The 27135-nt window shown below is 42.2% G+C and overlaps 1 protein-coding gene across 7 annotated transcripts in view; it reads right to left on the reverse strand.

Annotated features, from left to right (window-relative positions):
• The window catches only part of Grm8 (glutamate metabotropic receptor 8), an 809809-nt gene that overhangs the window by 667220 nt on the left and 115454 nt on the right, over nt 1-27135 (reverse strand). For all 7 annotated transcript variants that reach the window (XM_060374210.1, XM_060374213.1, XM_060374214.1 and 4 more), the window contains exon 3: nt 2771-2987. In XM_060374210.1, coding sequence (XP_060230193.1) covers nt 2771-2987 — 217 coding nt within the window. The remainder of the gene's footprint in view (nt 1-2770; nt 2988-27135) is intronic.

Below are 27135 nucleotides of genomic sequence, written 5' to 3' on the forward strand. Positions count from 1 at the left end.
TCGTTGCATACTGTGCTCCAGTCAATTTGTGCATTTTGAGAACTTACATTGTTCTAGGGTTTTGTCTGTTATATGTTTAATAGCTTCTCCAAGACATGGCTGGGATAAGCTAGGACAGCTAGGACACCGAGAATGTACTCTATCAAATGCCTCTTACCTCTCCCTCACAAAGATATCGCCTAGAGATGAGCCATCGTCAATATCTGTTCATGACCACCATTCACACGTAGTCTTCATTCTCTCAGACACACAAAAAAATAAAAACTCAGATTTGGTTAAAATGCAAAACACTTTAATTAAACTGGAAGTGCAATGTATCACTAAATAGATTCTCATTTTGCTATAATTGGATTACGACCTACCTGAATTAATCAGAGATAAGGTATAGGATGCCTCAGCTTACACTAGAATTTTTTAGCAATCAATGTTGCTGAAGAGAGAAATTCAGAACAGTGCGTGGAACTTTTTTAGACAAGTTGAATGAATGCATAATTTTATTAATGGATAGATATGCAGACTGGATGTATGCCTCTCTCTCTCTCTCTCTCTCTCGCTGTGTCAAGACATTCAGATTTCTAAATACCCACTACTAACATTGTGATATGTGCAGTAAGAGTGGCAAATGTTACAGAGCTAATGAATTTTCATTAGAGTCATCAGATAATTCCGGAATGGGTTAAGTTGCTACTATTTGCCATTCTCATTAATATCATTGTCGTGTGAAAGGTTGGACTTTCAGCTATTTTTGTTCTAGATAAAATCTTTGTCATTAAAATGAAGGGTGATTCTGATATTTAGTATATTCCATGGCGTACTCTGGCGTGGTACTAATTTGGCCTTTTCAGCATTCAGCATATTAAGTGACAATCCATCCCTCCTCCATTCCCTACACAAGTGAGAACTGAAATAGAACGGACAGACAATCAAGTCACACAACCCTGAAAGTCTCGACACAGGGAAAAAATGTGTTGCTCTAATCAGAAGCATACATGAGGCGCTAACATTATTTTCTTCCATAGTAATGACTAAGGTAGAAAGAGCAATAATGAATGGCACATCTGAGACTTCTCATGTGACAGTATTGCCAAAGTACAGCAAAACCTCCTAAAAAGAAAATCAAGTATTTCTTATTTTAGTCAACAAATGGTACTCTCACTTAACTTTTAGAGCAATACATTACATCACGTTCTACAACAGGCAAATTACGTCCTTATTGAATTTTTCATAGTAATCTGTTCCATGTGCACAAAATGGGTCCCAACACTGAAGAATGGCTCGAATCACTGCAAAAAACTTATTTCAATACATACTCTATTATTTTCCTCCACATGTTGAATTATCACTTTGGCAAGAACCGACATCAGCTCCTTGAATAATGCATTAACCCTGCTTCCAAAAGCTATTGTTGTCATCTGAGTGGGCATTTCCTTTAAGGATAAACACGGGCTTTTTTTTTTTTCCAAGAAAATGATATAATTTAAAGTTTAATGGAAGCTTCTGCATCACTTTTATAGCTAGAGGGATACAACGTATAATTCCAAAAAGCAAAGATTACGGCATCACAGGCACAGTGGGTATAAACGCTCATCCAATTAAATCAATTAACCCATCTGCTGACTCCAGGGGTCTCTGCAGCTTCTGCCACAATCCAGCCACAGAGCTCGTGTTAAATATAGAAAGTACCGAACACCATAGACTGCCCTGTCCTGTCACATCCAGAAGAAAGGCCCTTGGCACCTATGACTCTCAAGTGAAAATCTCACTTCAAAACCTTGGGGTTCTTTGTTCCAGGTAATTACAGTTAGATCTTAATCATCCCCACGGTGCTCTCCTGAACCGAAACTTCCAACCATTAACCGACGAGCATAATTCCCTTCCTCAGGGTCACGATTGCTCACAAATAGTCAAGAGACAGTTTAGTATCTCTACAAAGTCATGATTACCAATACGCAAAATTTAATCCTTTTTAATAAAATGATATTATTTAAGTGCCGCTGATCTGTGCCTTTCCATCTACAAAGATACGTCACTGACTAACTGTCAGTAAGGTTTATGCTGTATGCTGCTTTCTGTGTTCATTCTGCTCTGTCTTTTCCATAGTAGTAGAACGGATTTACAGCCTCATAGATAAATATACAGCTTGGTGAAATAGCTACAGAGATTTGAAATGCTCTTCGACGAGATCCAAGAATAGAGCTTGCAAGCACTTTGCCCTAACTAAGTTTTCACAATTTTCCCTTCATCCTCCTCTACGCTCTGGACTTTTATACACAAATGAAAGATGGAAAAAGTCAAACATGACAACGAGAATATGGCTTAGGACTATCCTTAGGGGCTGATCTAATATTGCTTTAAGATGATTACAAGTGCTGATCTCTCTAGGGTTCCGTGTTAAATTCCAATGACTTTTTTTTTAATGATGACTTGCTAATGTAAACTTCTATCTAGAACAATCAAACAGTATGTCATTTATTCAAATTCACTCTGCCTCTAAGGAGCCTGCAAACTCCCTCATCAAAACAGACAGCTCAAAAGATACTCACCAAGTCAGGAGCTCTACCGATCAAATTAGCACCAAAGAGTCACCTTGCTAGAAATACGAACAATGAAACCACCTACAGTATGCCTACCCTCCTCATGTACAGGATAGCCTGGGCCACACATCTGTGAGATCTCTAATTATCTCATATGCATCAGACAGCACTTGAGGTGTCTGGGCTTTAACAACCTGTCACCCCCAACTGCAGTCAATTGGTAAATACATGCTCACCAATCTCCCTTGAGATCTGGGTGAAGGCCTCGACACCACTCTCTCCATAGTTGCCCTCGGAGGCCAGTGTTGACACATAATTCCATCCCAGGGCTGTCACAATGTCCACCATGGCTTGGGCTTGGTAGGAGTCGGGCGGGACCACCCGAGAGAAGAAGTCATACCTGGTGTTGTCACTCAGCTCTGGCGCTGTAGATGCATAGCTAATTTGAGGTATCTGCAAAACAAATGAGAGGCCATTTCAGTCCATGATGTGTCCTGTACAGTGACAGGTTATCACCACAAACTACACAGGCAAAGCTGTAACAGAAAACCCAGACGTGTCAGCCTGAAGGCAAGCTACGGCTTTAGGACCACCGATGTAGCTAGAAATAACTCCCTAACAGTCTATGGGCTTCACTTCCTTTTGAGGCACAGATGTGGAAACAATGAGAACAATTTACTTTTGCTTCAGGTTTCTTAGTGTCAAAGGCCAAAGGGAAAATATTTCATGCTTTTTGTTGCTGCTTTTTTTACTCTGTACATGGTTGCCCTGGTGTAGAAATGAAAGAGAAATGAAGCCATAACACAAACATGCGTCAGAGAAGGTCACCTCAGAAATTCTCTTTGCCTTTAACACATAAAAATTATGTGGGAATTTAACTTGAGTGTTTGCTTGTTTGTTTGAAACTTGATGGCACTTAAAATTTTAAATTATAATTTTGATAAATTATTTTGGCTTTGGTTTGTTTGGGTTATTTTGGTTTGTTTGTTTGGTTTGGTTTGGTTTGGTTTGGTTTGGTTTGGTTTGGTTTGGTTTGGTTTGGTTTGGTTTGTTTGATATAAGGTCTCACCATGTAGTGGTTCTGGCTTGGCACAGAGGTTGTACACCCAGGACCTAAAGGGTCACTCCCAGCCTCTAGCCAGATGATCTCCAAACTATTCCTGCTAACTCTGAAAGTCACTCAGCATCTGGATAACCCCCCTCTAAGTCTACAGAATTCTACTCCCTGTCGGTAGCCAGTGAAAAGACAAGAAGATACAAACAAAACTCGGGGACTCGGAGGGGAACAAGGAGCCTGGAGCTGTCCAGGTCCTGAAGGAGACGCTCTAGGTAAAGGGCTCCAGCTTTCTACCTGTTTCAGAGTGGCAATGGCTGCTCAGGTCAGCCTGCTTAATCCTAAATTCTCCCTGGTTCCACTTTCCTGGCGGGGAATACGTTAACACTGTGTGACCATGAAAACTGTCTGAGCCGCCTCCTCCTGCCCTTTGCTTACTCTTCCAGACATGCTAGCCATGCCTGGACAGGCAGATGGCCTGTGTCTCAGTAGTAGGTGGCTGCTCAGCAAGACGCTTCTCCAAATCTCAGCGCGCAAGCAACCTTGGCTTCTTCACCTTTTTTTTTTTTTACTTTCTTGCTTCTAAAAATCCTGGATAAGAGATCCTGGCCATTCAGTGAGCTCTTGCCATGCCAGGCACTAGATAAAAATTTCCCCCCAATCAGCCAGTGTGCATTTCTATATTCTAACAGGAAAAACTTCGGCAGTCTGACCCAGGCTGTGCCATGCCGCTTTGGGTGTGGTGTGGCGTGGTGGGTGGGTGAGCATTTTGTCAGGGCTTCTGCAACACTATACTAGGCTCTTGTCCTGTTTGAAGCCTCCCACTTCCTCAGCTCCTCAGAGTCCAGCAGTGAAATGTCTTACACAACCCCCACCCTGCCTGTAATAATGAGCCACCCCTCTCTAAAAATGAGCACAAAGTGTGAAAATTGAGTGTTTGAAACCAAAACTAATTATCTCAAATTACTACCTTCAGTCAGTCACTTCCAGGGCTGTTTAATTAGCAGTCCGCATCGTGTTTAGGATTAATTAAACAGGTGTAAAGGGTATATAAAATAAAAGTGCAGATAGAAGATGGTTGTTTGATTAATCCAGTAACGGGCTTTCTCCCCAAAGTCCTGAAGAGTTTTCTCTTTAGAGGTCGATGTGCGAAAAGTAATGTGCAACGACGTGTTTGCAGTTTCATTTGTTCAGATCCTCTGTGTTGCAATCTACAATAACATCGCGGTAGAGTGAGAGTATTTCAAGCTTTTCAAACCGACAGGAAGTCACATCCTAGTTTTACCTTATTTGCCATAGACCACTAAGCATTGGCTCATTAAGCATTTTAATTTCTATGCCAGCACCCCCAATATTTCCACTACCCTGAAACTAAACCCCTACTGGCAACTGAAGTGAAAATTTATTAAAGACCTAGGCTGTTTCTTTTGCTTTTCGCTGCACCAGACCCAGCCAAACTGGCCCCTTCACCCCGGGGTTTTATCTTTCAGAAACAACAACAGTATGAAGGTGCTGATCAAAGAGAGAAGTGGAGAGGGAAATGTGGAAAAACCAAAGAAAATGTGTCAACAAAAGGAGGCATTAAGGAGAGCAGCCCTCATTATTCACTTATCCTTCGACAAAAGAAATGCCCTTTGCAGTGTCAAGTCCCACTTGACAATTTTAAAGATAAAAATCTGTACTCTCGTGGGGTTCATGAAACCACACTCACAGCTTTCTCCCTTCCTGTTGTGTTCCACCCACAGCTGAGGGACCTGGAGGAAAAGATCCTAGCCTCTGTCTGGTCTTGCCGCTGCTGTACTTCCTTTGGGCCGGATTCAGTTGGAGCTAGAGACAGAAAAGCTGGGTGGCAGACACCTGCACCTTCGTCCACGTGTACACGCTGTGCAGGGAGACCGTGTCCCTCTGTCCATCGATGCTACGTGTACCCCAGCATCCCCCCACTCCACGGTACACCTCACCTGGGTCTATCAAACAGTGTTCCTCACTCCCTCAAGGCCTCTCATCTGAATTAGAACCAGAGTCCTGACTGGCAGCTGGCACACAATCCTCTCAGAACTTAGTTCTTTATTTATTTGGAATCTCAATGCACGACGGAGTGAGTGTTCAATGAACGTTTAGAGGTAGTTCACCAATTAACCCAGGACAGGAAATTTGGTGTCGATTCCTACTGCTGCCCTCTGCGACAGCGTGGCAACGATCCGCTCCATTTACCCTTCAACCTTCCCCTCCCTTGTGTGCCTAGGGGGCTGCTCTGTACTGTTCTAGCTACTATTCCATCATCTGTGTTTTCTGCTTCTAGCTTCCCACGGAGTCTGAGGCACAGGAGAAAGACCAGACAGAGGTCAGGACCCACTCCGCCAGCTCCTTCCCCCAATAACAAGGTGGTCCCCACCTGAGCCTTTGCCGTAGCTCTTGAAGGCTCTAATAGACACCATCAACCCTGAGCCCTGCAGGTCTCCTCACTATTGTCCATCCGTGAAGACTGAAGCATCCAGTGGAAGTCCTGATGTCTCTTCCCACACCTTACAAGTAGCCTTTCTATTAACTTCTCTCCCGTTGTTCCTCCAGAACGCCAGAAGCCAGGCTGCTCTGACTGATGCGCCCTCTGTGGCAGGTCTGTATCCTCAGCCCTACCCTGGCCTCTTAGTCCGATGTCCACTTTCCCTTTCAACAGTTTCCACCTCTGTCCTCACCCAGCTTTTCCTTTCTCTCTCTCTCTCTCTCTCTCTCTCTCTCTCTCTCTCTCTCTCTCTCTCTCTCTCTCTCTTTCAACTCCTAAAGGCATCAAATTGCATATTTGAAAACACCTGTCACTTTCTTTCCTTCACTTCTCATTTTCTTTGTGCTGAGGTTTCATAAGACTATAATGTATGCTTAAAATAAGGCCCTTTCTGTTACCCAAATAAAGGGTGTTTGAGGCAATCAATTACACAGCACAGGGGGACACCCTCCCTTTTAAAGAGGCTTCAGAGTCCACTTCTCCAGTAGCGTGGCCCCACCCCCAGCCCTGTTCCTTTGGGGAAGTTACAGAACAAAGGTTTTGAATCTAGTTGTCTGCTTCTCCCTCTCCCCTACAGACAGGAAACTAAGCCTGAGGCCAGAGGTCTGTACTTGCTGGACAAGAGTGCACAGAAAGCGCTTTATTTTCAGACCAGCTCAAAACACCCCAGGCTCCCTTTCTACATACGGGCAGAAGCCCAGCCCCCTCCCTGCCCTGGTGGTTGAATTTACAGGACGTCAAGTCTGCCAGAAGGGAGAAAGTCCTGAGGTTGAGATGTGATACAGAAGTAGGAGGCATCATTTTGGCCTCAGGCCCAAGCTGGCTTCCCTGCAATCTAGTTCTTAACAGACAGCCTTGTGTCTGGGGAGCCATTTGGTGCTTGCCTAGCTGTTAATAAAGCTAATTACTTGATCTACATTTAACTAACTATTCTGTGAATCTTGGACTTATACACCCAAAAAAGGGATTCCGCATTTGAGTTGGAGGCTAAAATTTTATTTCAATAGGTGTGTGTGTGTGTGTGTGTCTATGTGTGTGTGTGTGTGTGTGTGTGTGTGTGTGTGTGTGCCTATGTGTGTAAAATAGTCTTCTGGCTCTCTTCTACTTTTGCTAGATGGAATCTCCCTGGGCGCTTGACCACTCAAAACTGCTCTGCACATCCCAGGTTTCTTTGCTGTGGTGAGCAGACTTCTGAAAATGTGCCTGGAGGGAGCAGGCATGCCTTCCCCGCCTTTTATCTCTGGAATTCAAACATAGAGGCTATAGCCCCATGGCTTATTCCAGGTGGTGGCCAAGCAAAGATGGAACAAGAGGCATCCTCTAAGCCAAATCATTGGGGCACCCAGATTCCTCCAACTCTGGCTGTTTGCGCTTTCCATTCTTGGCCTCTTCAAATCCACCTACACCAGCAACCAATGTGCTCTTTTAAAACAGAAAAGTAATGTAAGAATCTCACTCAGAGCCCTTCAATCATTTTTGTTTTCCCTTTGATGTTAGAATTAAACCTACACTTTTGCCACAAGGTCCTTTGAGCTGGCATCTGATTCTCTCTCCTCCTTGCCCACCTGGTGCAGCCGTGAAGCCTGCCTTTCAACTCACAGACCAGGAAATTCCCTTTTTCTCATGCATAATAGCACTCCACGTGTCTTCCTTTCCTTCCGCTCAGTTCTTTCTTCATGAAACAGAATTCCTCTAACCACCCCATTGCCTTCCCATCTGCAGCTACTACTTCCTCGCCCTATACATTCCCTTTTGTGATAGCAGCACAATATATATATATATACTGTTTGTATATATTGTTATATACATATATTGTATACATGTATACATTGTTTCTTCTACTGACAGAGACGCTGAAGAGGCATTCACTGTGTTGTTTACAGATGTTATGTGAGTTTCTGACACATAGTAAAAGGTCAATGAATATTAATGGAAAAATAAAAACCCCAAGGATCGCTGACCAATTTCCAGCACGTATGCCAACACTGAAGGATTTTTCTACAATACTACTTCAGTAGAGGTTACCAATTTTCATATTATTTATTAATCCAAAGTCTACTCAGCTACCACAGCTACTGATCAGCATGAGATTGTCTGTTTTACCAAGCGGAAGTGATAGAATTCCAATTCAAATCAACTAAGTGCATTTCAGTTGTGCACTAAGCGGGTTCACAGCAGGGAAGTATACGCCTGTCAGTCAACTCTTTGGGATGCTAGAAATGGCCATATTAACTTCAGAAACATCTTAGGGAAAACTTCAGGAGCCCATAGAGTTCAATCTGTCATTGAATAAAAATTACATTTATAATCAAAAGCTTCTAATTCACTGTTTTCTGTAGACAGACTTAAAACTGCTTAGACCCACTACAAACTGTGTCTCTCTCCATTGCCTTTGCTGAGTCCAAGACTCATGGTGCTCTTGCTAGTCCCAGATGGGTGTACTCTCCTGTAAGCCACCTGTAAGGGCTTCTTGCTGTTTATACATCAAAATATTACCGTAATTGTGAAACATGCCTTGTCCCTTGAGTGTGGCATCTGCCATGCCTGCTCCCCACACTTCCTGACTTGCCAACGATCTCATGAAAACCAAGCCCAACACTGACGAGCCAGCAGTAAGGCTTCTAAAGAAGAGCTCAGGGAAGCTCTAGGATAGAGAGTAAGACCTCTTCCCACAAAGAAACTCACTCATATCTGAACAAGGGCATGGACAGACAGAAAACCGGAGTCACCTGCATCTCTACTGTAGGCTGTTGTAGGGGACAGAAAACCTGGCTAAAAACAACAGATGTATTTGTTCATTTACTGATTGCTGTATTTGGTGGGGCAGCTTACAGAGGGGTTCTTTGCATTCTTCAATAACATCATAGGTTTTCCCCGGTGAGGGATCAGCTTGAAACTCCACTCTTCCCCCCAGGAGGTAGCTCTTGCCTTAGCACTTCTCCAGCCATTGGTGGCCTTAGCAACAGTGGCCATCACAAAGATTGCTTCCTGCCACCCAGCCATAGGATGGATTTGCTGCTGCTACAAAACCCAGTACCAGAAGAAGCACTGACTGCCACAGCCATTAACTTTGTCTGTTCACACTTCAGAGCTCTGTAGTATTAAATCTACTTGAGCTTGTGACAAGACATGAGTATATAATCAGAAATTAGATAAGACTGAGGAATCAAAAAAAAATAAAATAAAATAAAATAAAAATAATAAATAAATAAATAAATAAAATAAAATAAAATTAAAAAAAAAAAAAGACTGAGGAATCAGACTAGGAGCCATTGTCCAGCACTGATCCCCTCCCCCAACATTGCCTTGAGCTTTCATGCTTCTCTCAGCTTCATGAAAATCACATAAAGAGAAGGGCGGGGGGGAGAGAAAAGGAAAGCCAAATGGTAATAAAATAAGAAAGAGTGGCAAATGCCCCAATTTTGCTATCAAAATTATGATTCCTTTCCCAAATCAAGACCTGATCCATAGCTCGTCCATACGTTCTTCATCTTCCAGCTCAGAGGTCAATGTCAAATTGAAACATTCTTGCCTGTCTTTCTGCTCAGTGGCGCTCACTTGCTTGACTCTCAAGGAGGACTCATCACTGGGCTTTGATACACGATGGAGGTTAGCAAAAGGAAGCCTACTGCAATGGGAAATTGTGGGGGTCAGAGACAGCTAAAAAGATTTCATCCTGCATTGTCCCACATCTTTACTCTTTCCCCTACATCAGCTTGTTAGGACTACGGAAAGCTCTCTATCCTCACCCACACTGAAAAAGCCTGTATTCGTTAGCACAGGCAAATACAATCCTAAGGTCATGGTGGGCCAAAATGCAGCCCACACCTCTCATACAGTATCCCAGAGCACTGCTAACAAAACCAACCAGAGAGGGGAAAGACAAGACCAATCCATTCTCACTGCTGGATAAATAATTCAAAGATGGCTCATGACTGAGGGTGAACTTGAAACTTCAACAGCAAATGTGAAAAAGTATCATCATATCACAGGCAGTACACCCTCTTCAAAACCCGAAGAATGCGATTTTGTCTCTGAAACTGTAAATAAGACTCCGCTTGTAGTCATTTCTTGGCTTCTAATAATCCACTTGGCTGCTTTGTCAAAATGTGAGATCACATTTTCTCTCCTGTTTTTCAGGGATACTATGTGAGTTGGGGGAGGAAAGAAAGCAAAAGGCACACTGGAATTTGAACAACTCTTCTAAATACAGGGAATTTCAAGGCAGCAGCATTATAGAAAGAGCACAGTGAAAAGCCATAATGCCGTGGGGCCCAGGGGATAGTGTCAGCCGTACCTGAGCTCTACAAGCCAAAAGAGGGACCAGCCACAGACACTGGCAGGAAACACAGCAGAAAAACAGTGATGTCTTGGGGGGTAACACAGTCAGTAAACTGACATTTCCTGGAAAAATTGCATCCTGACTCCTCCCACATATGCCTCCTGCTGGGTCCCTCACAGAACTCACAGGAAGCTAGAGAGCAGTTGACTTCTAACCTGTCTATTTAAAATGGAAAAGCAAGCAATCCATGAACATGAAAGAATTTACATATAAACAACCACAATTATGCCCTGTATGATTAATAATGCTTTTTTTTACATCTGCTAATTACATTTTACAATGAGAAAGCATAACAGCTCCTAAGGGAAAGTGCAACTATAATCTATCAAGTTTCTAGCAGTGTGGAGATCTTTTAAGTCTAACTATTCTAAATACATGTTTATCTCAATGTTTTAACAAGTAGGATTAAACCTCTACTATTTAATATAGGGACTTTATTGTTACAAATAACTTTATACTTTGTCTCATTTAAATCTTCTCCTGCTCATCAATCATTTTCTTTTCTGATTTCTTCACAATTCACTATCCTGTGATATCTAGAAAATTATTACCTGTAAAATATTCAATATTAAACCCAAGTTTAAAAGGTTAATGTGCTCTTCTTTTTCCACCCCATGTATGTGTATTGATTATTTTGGAATTTCATGCAATGCACCACGATGACAGTGGCTTCTTGTTTCTCCCAGGGCCATCCTCCCGCGCTTGCATCCCCTCTCTCTCTCCCCAACTCCCCATAAAGAAAAAACACCAAGTCCAATTTGTGCTGCCCATATACTCATTGGAGCATGGGCAGACTCCCAGTGGCCATCCCCTAAAGAAAGCACAGTGTCTCCTACCCTCATCCCTCCAGAAGCCTTCAACTCACTACAGCACTTCAACAGCCAATGGAGTGAAGAGCTGCATTTCAGCATCTTCACCACAGTTCTCAAGAACTCTCTTCAACAGCTCTCTGTCTGCTCTCTCTCCCCTCTTTCTCTCTCTCTCTCCGTCTCTCTCTGTCTCTGTCTCTCTATCTCTCTCTCTGTGGTGGAAATGAGGCTTTGTCACAGAAGCCTTCAAAGTCTCTCATTCTTAGTTAGGAGTCTGCAGTCATCAATATCACTGCAAAAGAAGCTTCCTTGTCCCGTAGCAGCTGCCCAAGCCTTTCTCTTCATCAGTGGTTAAAGTAAATTTCATATCTTTTGAATGGCTACTTGTGGTGTTTTAATAATTTAGCCAACAAATCTGCTCGCACCAGGGCCAGGCACTGTGATGGGCCTCGGAGATGAAGCAGTAAGAAACAAGTGACCCTCCCACCCTCAGGGAGTGTGGATGTGGGTGGTCCCCGGCCGGAGCCAGGCATTAAGTAAACAGGGATGCCAACAAGAACCAAATCAGAAAGAGTGCCGCCCGGTGTCCCAGGGTTTCTTCATGGTCTGCAGACTTCCTTGGTGCCGTGACATTGAGCTGGTGCTCGAGAAGCGAGAGAAGAGGTGAGCACAGACTGGACCCCAGCCAGGGCGACTTCCTACTCAGCTGTCTTTCAGATGTGTGAACACCCAAACTGCAGAAGTAATGAGAAGGCCTAGACAACTGACAGTTACTTAATTTTAGAAAACTTGCCTGAGGCTGAATCAGATTCAACTAAAGTCACGAACGCCCAGCTTCTTATAAGCTTTGTTGATTGGCACACAACAATTTTATGTATTTATGGCTATCGTGTGATTTTGTACACATTACATGGGAATACACGTTATATAGTGGTAAAACTTGGTTATTATCATACCCATCACCTTGGACAGCATCATTTCCTGCAGGGAAAAACATCCCAATTTTTTTCTAGTATTTTGAAATATGTAATACATAAGTGTTAACTATAATCACCCTACTAATATATTTTCAAGCAATATACCTAATTTGAACCCTTATTATAAAAAGAATAAGTATAATATTATCAGCAGGAATATACACATTCCTAAGTTCTAAGGCTTGGATGGACAAGGAATGAATGGCTGGATGACCAGAAAGATAGAGTATGAGCCAGTGAAATATACAGCAGACACTAAAACCACAAAAAGGAACAACCCCAAGACAGGTGCCCGGGCCACCAGCCCCTGGACAGAATGTGTGTTACTTACAAACTCTAATATTTGCTTCCTGAGAAAACTAAAGAGAAACTGAAGAAAGCACCATCTTCTTTCTCCTCGGGCAGGAGAGGATTGGAGTAGGATTTTAATATACATGAGAAGCAGCTTAGAACTAACTCAAGAAGATAATCTGTCATCTTTATTTTAACAAGATAATATACATTTGCTCAGAAGACAGAAAGGGAAATAAATGGATCTGTCCTCCTCTGAAAACTTCACACCATGACCTACCGTCCCAGGGAGACACAGAAAATGTCATTGCTGATTTCATTATTTCTAACTATTACTGCTGATTCCGTGCATTCTGGAGTAAAAGGCACTTCTTTGATACCTCTTGACAAAGTTCTCAAGCAACTTGGGATTTAAAAATGAAATCTATTTCGGGGTATTCTTTTCAACAAATGGTAGGGGAATTTTTTTTGGTATGAGTTGCTTAGGGCAGTGAAAGTTTTTTGTAAAGTGCTTTTTCTTACATGAGTACTAAAGATTATCAATTACAATTTGTTATAATAGAAAACCCAAAATGATGTCGTGGCACTTTCTTAGCACCATTTGCTAAATCACTTAAAAATTTAACTCACCCACCCACTCACTCCCATCACTGCTGACTTCAAACGATCACCTAGCATTTAATTTTTCCTCTTCTGATGATTTCCTTGCTGTGCAATCACCACTGCAGTTCAATTTTCCCCCAAGCATGTCAGCACTAGAACACTTAAACATAAAAAGTTAGTAATTATAACCAACAAATTGAAGTCAATAAACCTTAAGCTGGCAAATATTCCATTTAGACTGGCATTTTGCCATTCAATAATCCATGATTTGAATTCTGCACATAAGAGGAAAACGGTGATAAGGACATTTGTCTATGTAAATCAGCTGGCTGATTGACAGTCTCTACGATTTTCAGTGATTATCCACATTCACCAATATCCTGGTCTTTGAGTCATTATCCATCTTCCAGCTGCCATTCAGGTACTGATTCCAAGCACCTAGTGCCGTGGGAATTTTCATTTCTTTAATGGTAACTAAGTTGGTGAACCCCGCTGTTAGAAGGACCTCATGAGGTTAAAGGTCTTAATTAGAGCTCCGTTTACGTAGGAGAGAAAGCTTAGCTCCATCTCCAAAGAATGAATAGTGGATTTCATAAGTGGCAATCACGGAGAGAGGGAAAGGAGATAAAAGAACTCGTGTGACCCAGATTCCATTATTCTGCCCCACGCCGGAGAGTGCCCCCGAGGATATGTTCTCCCGACAAACATCAATGCTCTCTAAAGAGCAGTGCATTAAACGTCCCCAAAGTGGACTTATTTGCCCCCTCTGCTCATCTAAGTCTCTTTTTGAGAAGGTTCCTACCGATCTTCGCAAACCTCCTTCAGGTGCCATAGTCCGCCTGGCCGTCTAAGCAACGGAATGTGTGCAGTGCATATATGTGTGAGCACACGGGTACATGCTGTTCCTGTCAACACTCCCTTAATAAGGTTTGGGCAAGAACTGTGCTAACTGTTCTAGCTCCAACTTGTGCATGAAGAAAGAAAACCTGAGATCTGAAGAAACAATTTATCCAGGAGGAATTTGAAAATAACAAGGGAGCATTCAAACGTAGGCAACCTGGTTCCAGAACCTTCCCTGTGAACAGCCTACTCTTCACTCCCTCCTTCCCAGACTCAACTGCTTCAGCGGCACAGGCCGTGGCTTAGCTGCAGCTTAGACGGCACAAGCCATTGCAGTTTGACTCTGGGAAGTCTGTCACAGGTTCGTTTTTTGGAGCCCAGATGGTGGGTGGTAGGATTATTTGGGGAAATGGTGGCACATGTCAGCAAGGCTGCTTCTTGGTCTGAGGTAATGAGATGAAGAAGCAGCCACTACGTACATCTGCCTCTGCGTGCCGCTCCTACTGCATGATCCTGCCACGGCATGCTTCTGCTACCTTATGCCCCTGCCGCCCTGTGTCTCTGCCACTTGACAGACTGTTGCCTCTGAAACTGCAAACCAAAATGAGCTCTTCCTCCCTGAAATGACTGGCCAGGTGTTCTGGTCACTGAGACAAGTAGCGAACACAACACCAGGATGAAAAGCATTTGCTAATACCCACGGGTTAAAATAGCTGCAGCCCATCATGGGGCAACAAGTCCTTCCAGCTCAGTAGGTACCAGTAAAATGGCTACAGTCAGGTTGGGCAGATTGGGCAGCCCCCGTCCAGGTCAACACGTCAAATTTTTACTTTTCAAAAATTCAGGTGTTTTCAAACAAGAAAGAAATATTTTGTTCTTTTTTTTCTTTTTTAAATTTATCTATTGTTTTATTAATTACAGTTTATTCACTTTGTATCCCAGCTGTAGCCCCCTCCCAATCACACCCTCCCTCTTCTCCTCCCATGCCCCTCCCCAAGTGCTCCTCCCCTTCCATCAATAAAGATGTTTTAAAACCTCTTAGCAACAATACTTCATGTGATTTATAAAGGCTAGTAAGCATGTCAGAATATATGAGGAGATGGAGAATAGAAGCCAAAAGCAGAAAAAGGTAGAAGATGGAAGGGCCTTCCAGCTTTCAACAGAAACAAGCCTATGAAGAATGAAGAATACGGATTGCTTACAAAAACAAGTAATGCGGAGCCTCAGCATAAGGTCGTGAGCTGTTCTGAGCCTGGGAGCACAGGGTAGTCTTCCTTTCTCCCTGTTTGATTTTAGTTTTCAGTTCAACAAGTGTCCATTAAATATTTGCTGTTTACCCCCACTTTCCTACTTGGCCGGCATGAAAACTCACTTTCCGATTTCCTCTTAAACCCTGACTCCTTTCATACCAGCACTGGGCTACGTTCTCTTTCTGCTTCACACACACTCCACTAACCCACACTAAACCTCCAAACCTCTAACTGATTCCAGCCTCACGTTCTACACAAGTGATAATGCATCTCTGAGGTCGAACAGATGTCTCAGAACAACACATTGAAACCTGTCACACCAGCCCCATGTGAACCCGAAGTTCACTGAAGCTCTGGGGGCCACGTCACTGTCTTCCAGCTACCCTGATTCCTGGATCTTACATTGAAATATAGGAGAGGTTTCACTCAAGCAGCTGTGCTGAAAGTTGTCCTCTGATGCCGTACAAACTGTGACCTCGAGCTAGCCACTGGGAAGCTAACCTCTTAAAAGTTTTAAGCTAACCTCTTAAAAGTTAAACTCATGTTTTTTTGTTCGTTTGTTTTTTGTTTTAATTTTTTTTATTTTTCTTATTATACATTTTGTTAACTCTGTATCCCAGCTGTATCCTGCTCCCTCATTCCCTCCCAATCTCACCCTCCCTTCCTCATCTCCACCGTGCCCCTTTCCAAGTCCACTGATAGGGGAGGACCTCCTCCCCTTACATCTGATACTGGTTTATCAGGTATCTTCAGGACTGGCTGCAAAGTTCTCCTCTGTGGCCTAACAGGACTGCTCCTCCCTTGGGGTGTGGGGAGGTCAAAGAGCCAGCCACTGAGTTCCTATCGGAGATAGTCCCTGTTCCCCTTACTATGGGAAACCAATTGGTTACTGAGCTACCACGGGCTATATCCGAGCACAGGTTCTAGGTTATATCCATACATGGTCTTTGGTGGAGTGTCAGTCTCAGAAAAGACCCTGTGCCCAGATATATTTGGTCCTTGTGGAGCTTCTATCCTTTCCCCATCATACTAACTCCCCTTCTTTCATATGATTCCCTGTACTCTGCCAAAGGTTTGGTTATGAGTCTTAGTATCTGCTTTGAAACACTGCTAGGTAGAGTCTTTCAGCTGCCTTCTGCAGTAGATGGCAGATATATTTATGTCACATAAGGTCAGTTTGCCAGTTTGGAGAATGCAAGAGGTGACTTCACCTCCTCCGTGGCCAGCTCAGTGCTGTCACCAAACTCTCCGTGTCAGGACCAGCACCATCTGGGAGCTGGTAACAAAGGGAGAACCTCGGTGAAAGAAAATTTGTACTTTCATGAGATCTCCAGGTGGTTCCTCTCGTGCCTCAGCAAGTTGGAAAGGTGCTGCTGTGGTATTTCAACAACAGCAATAATAACTAATGATAATAATCATACCTACTCAAGACTTGAGTTTTTAAAAATAATATCCAATATCGTACTCAAAGACACCGAAATGCATTCATTACAAGGATTATTTTAGTCACTCTGGCTGAAGTTATAATAATATATTTTTTAAAACCATCTATTTGACTTCATTACTTCCTCTAAGGTGAGCATTTCCTGATAACTAGAAATTTATTTTGGAAATATCCTGCTTCCAAAGTTACATTTTTCAGATCATTATGCTTAACTTCTAAATCAGATGCTGCCGCGGAGTTTATTTTTGGTCTCACGGCAAAGCTATAGACCAGTGAATAACAGACAAAGTGTTGAGCCAGTACGAGCTTATAAATGCATTTCATACTTATCTGAAAATAACAGATGAGTTTTTAGAAAATAAAGATCTGACAAAACCCTAATGATTGAGTACCAGCAACACGTCACAAAACACCTTGTCATCATCAGTCAGAGCATGATGCTTATTTCTGCCTGGTTCTTTCTGTTTTGGATGAACCAAGGAGGATTCTCCCTTATCTGTGCCTGCTCTATGGAGAGTCAAGCCAAGGATTAGCTGGTTTATTCAGAAGCCATGACCTGCAGAGTTGAGAAGAAGAAAGACTTAGAAATGGAACAGTGCTCTACCACAGACCAGGAAATGGTGGGGAGCTTCCGTTGGCGCCATCAGCATGTCCAAAATCTGGAAAGTCTACAAGAAGCCCATGGAAGGGATGGCAGCCTACTGCTTTCAACAGACCAATGATGCAGCTCTGACCTTCTGCAGTGTTGACTACTGAACACTGGGCCCTCAAAGGAGGTTCATATATTTCTTGATGCCCATCAAAGTGGCACAGCATCAGTTATTTGATATTTAAAAGGGCTCTGAGCACTTGAATTTCAAAGAGCAAATCAATTGCACATGTTCCCCATCAGAAGGGCAGAGCTGACCTTCTTGGGTGTGTTCTTATTCATTAGAAGATTCTAGAAAGTGCTTTGTGTGTAGTCTACATTGGATATATATTGTTGATTAACTGCCTGCTAATGAGAGTAAAACAGTACGGGGTTCCTGCTTTTAATATCCATCATTTATTTAGCAAAACTACATCTCAGAAGCATCCCATATTTTTGATGCTTAAATGAAAATATACTTTTCTATTTTATGAGTAGCTAACTCCTTTTTCATAGGCTATAACTTAGATATATGAAGACATTTATTGTCTTTCCAATTCTCTCTAATTCTGTAAATAATCTAAATATGTAAATGTCTTCATAATGCTTTGCCAGAGACTGTATGTAAATATCATTGGGTGCTCTATTTTTTTAAAGACAACAAAAATAAAGCAAAAGTGCCTTTCCAGTATTTCTTTAAACTATTTCAGTGTCAAATTTTACAAGTATGGAAAAATCCGAAGCAATAGTGTCCTCTATCCCAGACGACATGAGAGTGTTTTAAAAGCTATTCATTCATTCATTCATTCATTCATTCATTCATTCATTCATTCATTCTTAAGTCTAAGAAATAAAATTGGGAAAAAATAAAAGCAGCTCAAAATGATATTTAGGAATACAATTCAGAGAGCTGGCTCAGTGGCTAATGTGCTTACTGTGACAAGGTGATAACCTGAGTTTGGTCCCCAGAACCCATTTAAATGCTGAGACAGTAAACGAGCATTGGTAAATAAAGAACATTCCTATGGAGATGGAAACCAGAGACAGGAAGACTGTTGGAAGTTAACAGAACAGCTATCCTAGTGCACAGGGAGTGAATAAAATAAACTCTGCCTTATATGTGGGGAGAGGGACAATGCCCAGAGCTGACCTCTGACCTCCACATGCACTGTGGCGAGCCACTCACCTCCATACTCCCCACCACACAGATCCACAGAGGGAACAGTCTGCTTTAAACTAAAACTGGGAATTCTAACATTGCAGGGATTTCTCTTTTTCTTTTGGAAACAGAGTAAGATAATTAGTGGAATTTGAAGTGGTTTTTAAAATGCAGGAGACAAAAATACTTCAGGAAATGGGAAAAGTGAAAGATTTGATTAAAAAAAAAACATTTCCAATAAACAATATGAGGACTGAGGATATAGGTGAGGGGTAGAGCATCAGCTGAGCAGGGGTATGGCCTTGGGTTTGATTTCCCAGGATGACAAACAGAGGAAAGAAAAGTACTGTGAAGACTCCAGGTGAGGGATCAAGAAGAGTGAAGAGTTGAACACTAGCACAAGATTAGAAGAACAGCCGGAACTGGAGAACGTTGCTTAAAGGAATCAGGACTGGTCCAGGAACAAGGAGATGGAGCAGGTGAAGGAAGCTCACCCCACCCCCACCCCAGGCCTCCCACCTTTGCTGCAGGGACACCACTGTAGGAGTTATTTGTCCGCAAGTTTGCTAGATGAAAGTAGCCTGAGGCCAAACGTCACCAATGTCTATATCATAGCCTCCAGGACTGCTGAGCCCCTTCACAACCAAACCAGCCAGGTTACAGTCCAGCGTGACTGAGTCAAGGCAACCCTAGCTGAATGGTCTGGTTGATAGTTTCAGATTACATACTAACAGACAGTTCAAAAACTTCAGAACTATTTTAATGTAGGTCAAATGTTTTCAAACCTTTTTCCAGAAGAAACGATCAGTCAAACGCTACTCTAAATTTCTTACCAGCAAACTTGCAAAGCTGACTTCCTGGGGACATTTCTCTTTTTCTTCCTTTGTCACTTTTGGTGTCTGATGTCCTAGAACACACAGCAGACCTTCTGAGCTGGGCAGTGGTGAAGACTGACTCTCAACTCATCAACCTCCTCTCAAATGGGTCTTCACTGAAATCTATAAATCCATGCATCTCCTAATCTAAAAGAAAATGCATTTTAAAGAGGAAGCGACTATTTTTAGGCCCTCACCCAATTCCAGCTCTCAAGCTAGTGTCAGCTCCCATTTGAAGTTAAATTTTCAAAAACTATCAAGGTGTAGTTTCTTCACGGTCTTCTTTCTCATTCCACCACATTAAAACTAGCATCTGTTACAAAATTTACTTAAACTGCTCTGGGCAAGGTCACCAAACCTTTTCATGTCCCAAAATTCAATGACCGATTTTCAATTTTCATTTCAACTGACCTGGCAATATTAAAATCTTGACATCAGATGTCCAGGATTGTGATGTCTTCTTGGTGGAATTTTGCTTTGATGAGTATGAAGTGCCCTTCCCCATCTCTTTTGATTAATATTGGTTGAAAGTCTATTTTATTAGATATTAGAATGGCTACTCCTGCATGCTTCTTGGGTCCATTTGCTTGGAAAACCATCTTCCAGCCCTTTACTCTCAGGCTATGTCTGTTTTGGAGACTTAGTTGTGTTTCTAATATGCAACAGATTGTTGGGTCGTGTTTATGCATCCATTCTGTTAGTCTGTGTCTTTTTATTGGAGCATTGAGTCCATTGGTGTTGAGAGAGGTTAATGACCAGTGGCTGTTAGATCCATTGATTTTGATGTTGGTCTGTGTGCTTGGCTACTTTTAGTTTTGCTGTAATGAGGTTATTTATTTCCTGTGTTTTCCTGAAAGTAGTTAGTTTTCTTGGGTTGTATTTTTCTTTCTAGTATCTTCTGTAATGCTGGATTTGTGGGTAGGTATTACTTATTTTTTTTTTGTCATTGAATATCTTGTTTTCACCATCTATGATAACTGAGAATTCTGCTGGTATTATACTCACTTATAAGTGGATATTAGACATATCATATAGGATAATCATACTAAAATCTGTACACCTAAAGAAGCTAATAAAGGAGGAGGACCCTGATTAAGATGATCAATCCTCATTCAGAAAGGCAAAAGGGATGGGCATCGGAAGAGGGAGAAAACAGGGAACAGAACAGGAGCCTACCACAGAGGGACTCTGAAAGACTCTACCCTGCAGAGTATCAAAGCAGAGGCTGAGATTCGTAACCAAACTTTGGGCAGAGTACAGGGAATCTTAAGAAAGAAGGGAAATATAGAAAGACCTGGAGGGGACAGGAGCTCCACAAGGAGAGAGAGAAAAAAATCTAGGCACAGGGATCTTTTCTGAGACTGATACTCCAACCAAGGACCATTTATGGAGATAACCTAGAACCCCTGCACAGATGTAGCCCATGGCAGCTCAGTATCCAAAGTGAGTGCCCTGGCAAAGGGACCGTCTCTAACATGAACTCAGTGGCTGGCTCTCTGATCACCTCCCCCTGAGGGGGGAGCAGCCTTGCCAGGCCAAAGAGGAAGACAATGCAGCCAGTCCTGATGAGACCTGATAGACTAGGATCAGATAGAAGGGGCATGGGTGGAGAAGCGGGAGGGAGGGTGGGATTGGGAGGGGATGAGGGAGGGGGCTATAGTTGAGATACAAGGTGAATAAACCGTAATTTATAAAAGCAGTGTATCAAAGCAGATATTAAGACTCATAACCAAACCTTTAGCAGAGTGCAGGAAATCAAAAAATAAGGAGGTTGGGGGGGAGATAATATGACCTGGAGAGGACAGGAGTTCCACAAGGACCAACTATATCTGGGCACAGGGGTCTTTTATGAGACTGTTTCTCTAAACAAGAACCATGATGGATGCAACCTAGAGCCTCTGCTCAGATGTAGCCCTTGGTAGCTCAGTATCCAAGTGGGTGCCCTAATAAGGGGAACACGGACTATTTCTGACATGAATTCGATGGTGGGCTGTTTGACTCCCCCCTCCCCCAGGAGGAGCATCCCTGCTAGGCCACAGAGAAGGACTTTGCAGCCAGTCCTGAAGACACCTGATAAACCAGTATCAGATGGAAGGGGAGGAGGTTCTCCCCTATCAGTGGACTTGGAAAGGGGCAGGGAGGGAAAGAGGGAGTGGGATACAGTAGGGATACAAAGTTAACAAACTGTAACTAATATTAAAAAAATAAAAATTAATTAAACATAAATAAATAAATAAAGTTTTAAAAATCTTGACATTAGCTTCCTTGACTTCTACAACGTATTCTCCTGACTTTTTCCTACATCTCTCAATGTTTTGTTTTGTTGTTTCTTCCTGTCATTTTTTTCTGGGTCATCTTTCTCTGCCTGGTATTTGGCACTGAAGTTCCTTGAGGCCTGACCCCAGGCTCAGATTTCATCACATTCATTCATTCCCACATGGTAATGTCCAGTCATGATTATGGTCTTGACTTTGGTGCTTAGGAACTTAATTCCAAAACTTATCTCTTCAACACAGACTACTCTAAAATGCAAATCTAAATTTGCCAGCTGTATCCAGTTTGATTTTACAATTTTAATTTAAAATTTAAAATGAGTCAAACTGAATACATAGACTTGTGCCTCTGGCCATAGTGGAAGAAATGAGAGCAGACCAGGCCCCTCCCCTTAACATTAGTGAGACTTTTCAGAAAAATACAAAAGAATAATGAGCAATAACCAAGATCGCTTATAAGTGTGCTACACATTCATCACATAACATAATTCGTATAAAACTGTGTCATCATTTTAGTTTACCTAAAAAGTTATTTGAAAAGTTATAATACCTGAGGTTTATGTAAATACTTCACTGCCACAGTTGGACCATACTAAAATCTCAACATAATAAACAACACTTATTATTAGAAATTCTTCTAAGACCATGCCTAGTGCTGTGGCCCATGCTTTTCTCTGAAGAGTCTGTATCAGACCAGGATATCTAGCTCATGGCTTCTGTTCATCAGTGTGCTAGAGAGCTTAACCAGTGCAACTAGAGTAAGTGACCTCATCCTCCATTTCCCCCTCGCTCTACACGCTATTCTAATGCACGCTGCCAGATTCCCTTTGACAGCGCGCAGCTCTGTTAATGTTACACCCTTACTGTAAAAGAAAATGTGCCATGGATATCTACCACCTACCAAATTAAGCAAAGACCTTTGGTGCTGGCCCTCAGCCTTCCCCAGAGGGTAGCTCCTGGTGGACCTCTGAATTGAGAATCTCTTCATGCTCGCATGTTTTAATCTGTTGGACCATGGACATGGAAAATATTTGGGAGTAAGAAAGGCATTCCTGTCTTTGCCAAAGAGGATGTGTTATTTAAAGTGTCTTGTGGGCAGACAAAAACAAAACTAGGCTTAGAGGCCATAAGCACATTCTAGTTGACTTTCATAGGAATAACTCTACAGTTACTGGAGGAATTCTGTTACTAAAAAATTTTTGCGATCAGTATTTGATTACCTGGACTTACTAAAAATGTTAAATATTTGATCTCTAAGTTTTTGATTAGCAACAAATTGATGTCCATGCCGTTTCTAATGGTTTCAAATGAGCCCTCAGTATCACGGCAAGTCCACACACTATTATAAATCTGTATTAACTTAGGTTGCTGTTCTTCTGTATGAACGTTGTTTCATCACAGGTAAAGAGTCCGTATCTTTTGGAGTTTAAAACAGGAATTACTTTGACTCATTCCTTAATGATAAAACGACATTCACAGTTTATGGGCTTGTTTATTCTATTCTGAGTCCTAGGTCCCTCTGGACCCATTTTAGAAGCAAAATGTCAGTGATTAAAGAAGATACTTGCTCTCAGAGAAGGTCACTGTTGACACTTTATTTTATCGGCACCATGGGCCCACCTGGGTCTTTGTCGTAGGCTATATTAATTCATTTATTCATGTTTGTTGAACCTTTTAATAGTAGGTACTAGGGATATGCTACTGAATATGATAGCAAACAGGGTTTGCTTTGTGAAGCTTCAATCTAGCAGGAAATATAGATACTAATCAATGAATTACACAAATAATGCTACAGTCCAATGGAAATGAGTACTACGGAACTACCCAAGAGTGTTGCTAAAACGTGTGTCAGGGGCTACGACTTGCAGGAGTTATGGGGCAGGGAAAGTTTTTCTGATGAAGTCACGTTCAAGCAGCAACTCGAAGGATGAAAAAAGATTTAGGTGAAGTGTGTGTTTGAGCAGGGAGCATGGCAGATGAGAAACCAAAGAACAAAGAAAGTGACAGTCGCTTTGAGGGCTGAACAAAGGCCACTGTGGTAGGAGTGCGCAGACCAAGAGGATGACTGAAGTGGAGAAGCATGCAGGGAGAAGGTCACACCAGACTTTCAAGCTGGTGGCAAGGACTGCCAGCGGTCTTCGGCTCTCAGAATCTCATACATTTGTCTGGAATATGGACGGAGATGTCCAGAGACTGAGTGAGAGATAACGGGATACAGGACAAGAGATGAGAGAAGTGACAAGGTATGCTGAGGCCTGAAGATGTTTTGAAGGGGTATTGGAACACAGCAATTGAGTGAATGTGAAAACGGGAAAGACGGTATGCTCTCAAATAACGAAGAGTTTCATTTTGAAGGGATAGGCTAGGTTAGAAGAAGCAAAGCGTTGATTCTTATGTATATAATAATGAAAGAAAAGGAAATTATTAATTTGAAAATGAAGGGACATGGAAGAGGATTGAGGGGTCCTGGGAAAAACTGGAGCTGGGTACTTGGAAGGGACAGGAGTGAGGAAAATGATATAACCTTATTGCAACTAAAATGTAATAAAAATAAAACCAATGAGGCTTTAAAGTCAACCTTATTCAATCTCTCTCTCTTTCTCTCTCTCTCTCTCTCCCTCTCTCTCTCTCTCTCTCTCTCTCTCTCTCTCTCTCTCTCTCTCTCTCCATGTATGCACTTTGTAGTCAGGTGGCAGAAAAATCACCACTCTTTTTTTTTTTTTTTACTTAGAATTGGGTTTGTAAAATTTCAATAAATTTTGCATGTGGTCTTCTGGATTCATTCCCCTCCACCATAATCATTTTGAGATTTATCTGTTATCCTGTGTCAGTTGTTTGCCTCCTTAAAAATTTATTTGACTACTAAACCACATTTTGTTTTTATATTCCTATATTGATAGCTATTTAGATGTTTCCCCAGTTTTGAGCTAAATGCTTTGTGCCAGCCCATAATTTTATATCTCAAGTAAATATACCTTGTAAGTGGATATTGACATTGTATGGTTTGTACACATATTTCACTTTTATAAATCTATATATATTTAAATATAAGTGCATATAATTTATAAATATGATCTGGTTGTATAATAACTGCCAAATTATCATCAAACGTGGTTGTGTCAGTTTTCATGCCTAGCAATGCTTGAGTTCCACTTGCTTCATGTCATTGTCAACACTTCATATAGTCAGCTTTTAACGTTAGCCATTATAGTGGGTGTTTAGCTTTCCATGACTGATTGTAATTAAATATTTATTTTCCTGTTGAGCACCTTTCAGTATTCATGTGTATATTCTTTCTTGAATTTCTGTGCAAGTCTTTCTCTCCTTTAAATTAAACTTTGAACTGTTTATGCTATTGTGTTGTGAGAGTTCTTTAGAAGCTCTGGTGAACTGGGACACCTGCATCACTCCCCTCCTCCCAGGCTCAGGAATAGTTATGAAAGAAAGATGTTAAGAGCCAGAGGCGGTGGTGACTACAAGGAAACTGTTTTCCTGACACAGCAGGGCACTTATACAAATGAGCTCACAGCAGTTGTGACATCACACATAGGGACCTATTCAAGCTGAAGCCAGACAAAAGCTCAGCATGGAGAGATAAAAGTGGGCATGAAGTTCCACTCCAGCAAGGAGCTACTGCCATTTTATAGTTGAAGAGGAAGGAAGAGTCAATTTTTTTTAAAGGGAGTGATCTTCAGTAGGTCCACACAGTCTAGTACAGGTTCCACACCCAAGTGTATTTGGGAAACAATTTGAAGCAGGGGGCTAAAAAAAAATAATAATAATAAATAAAAAATAAAAAAGGTTGAATTGGTGTGTGTCACAGTGGCCTGAAGTGGAGCAAGAGCGCTGGGATGGACTCTCCGGCAGCAAGAGCAGGTCAACAGCGAAACCAGAACAGTATGAAGGCAGGAGATGCCCAGTGTGGTGCTTGGTCGTCTTGTGGTGACTACAGTGACGACTGTTGGCACTGAGTTCATGGTTCTAAGGACTTAAAGAATAGCAGCATGCAGCGACCATGGAAGGCAGGGGAAGATCTTCAGGGAAGTCAGGGAAAGAGTGGGTAAAAGAATTCGTATGACCTGAAAGCAAAACCAGGTGGAGTGAGGAAGGGGGCCAATCAAAGAGGACGAGGAAGGTGTGGGAGGGAATGGAAGAGAGGATGAATGGAAACAACGGCAAATCCAAGACTTTGTATGCTAACTTCAAAATTAATTTAAAAATCCGTAGGATTGTGTTGGTAAAGGGGAAGGCCTGTGCTAACAACGCCCGAGGTTGTCCTTGGACCTCCACACATGCATCTGCACTCACATACATGAACATGAATAACACACACACACATACACGCACAAAATTTGTTAAACTATAAAATCAAGCTAGTTAAGTAAAAAAAAAAATGTAATTTTACATTTAAAAGCGAAATCTCAGCCTAACTTTGTGTGTGTGTGTGTGGTTTTACCTTTACCGACATGTGCATACACATATGAAGGTGACAATGACTTGGGATACCCTTCCTCTGTGTGTGTGTGTCTCTCTCTCTCATCTCTCTCTCTGCCGCTCTCTCTGCCTCTCTCTTCTTCCCTCCTTCCCTCTCTCCCTCTCACCTGTTTTAGACAAGTTCTCACAATTAGCCTGAAACTCTGCTAGCCTGCCTGGACAGCAAGTGACAAAATCTGCCTGTCTCAATTCATCCCACCCCAGGCCTGCGGTTGCCAGCACGCCTGAGATTTTATGTGAGTGATGGCGATCTGAACTCAGGTCTTCATCCTCGTGCAGCAAACACTTGACGCACTCAACAACCTCCAGGACCCTTTGGGTTTTTGTCTTACTGTTTGTTTGGTTGGTTGGTTTGGTTTGGTTTTTGTCTTACATTATTTATTGTACCCTTCAGCTTATAAAACGAACACAAAGTTTATTACTTAAATTTTAGATAGAAGTGAAAAATGGCTACCAATATAATTTTGACAACCTATTCAACCTCACATGTCTTTCAAAATTGAACGATAGTGCTTTGGGTCCTTGGGGGTGGGGGTTGTTTTGTGTATTTGTTTTTATTTGTCCAGAAGGGTCTTGCTAAGTTGCCCAGGCAGATCTTGATCTTGCCATCTTCCTGCCTCAGGTTCCCACGCAGCTGACCAGTGTTTTTGAGATGCATCCCAAGATCAATTAACCCCAGAATTTCCATGATTAAATACGTACATGTTTGCTTCTTCATCATTGTGTATCTGACATGAGACAGAAAAGGGTTTTCCAAGGACACAGGTATTCAGGGACTAGACCTGGCACACATTCGCACTGGAAGATGAAATTCCGTTGCTGAGGTGCGAGATAGTGTTGCTGAGGGACCTGACACAGGTCCCAGACACACTTCTGTGCATTGTTCACACAGCCCTAACCTGAAAGGTGATGAGAGAGCTGACGCGCATAAAGACGTTAAGGAATGGAGGAGACGTCAGAACCACTGCACACTGGCTTTTTCTTTCAGCCATGCATTCTCATAGGGGACAGGCTCTCGCTACATTGCTCTTTGCATCCCCAGTCCGCACCCTTCCACTG

The sequence above is a fragment of the Meriones unguiculatus genome, chromosome 21 (genome assembly GCF_030254825.1).
Source record: "Meriones unguiculatus strain TT.TT164.6M chromosome 21, Bangor_MerUng_6.1, whole genome shotgun sequence".
Taxonomy (NCBI): Eukaryota; Metazoa; Chordata; class Mammalia; order Rodentia; family Muridae; genus Meriones; species Meriones unguiculatus.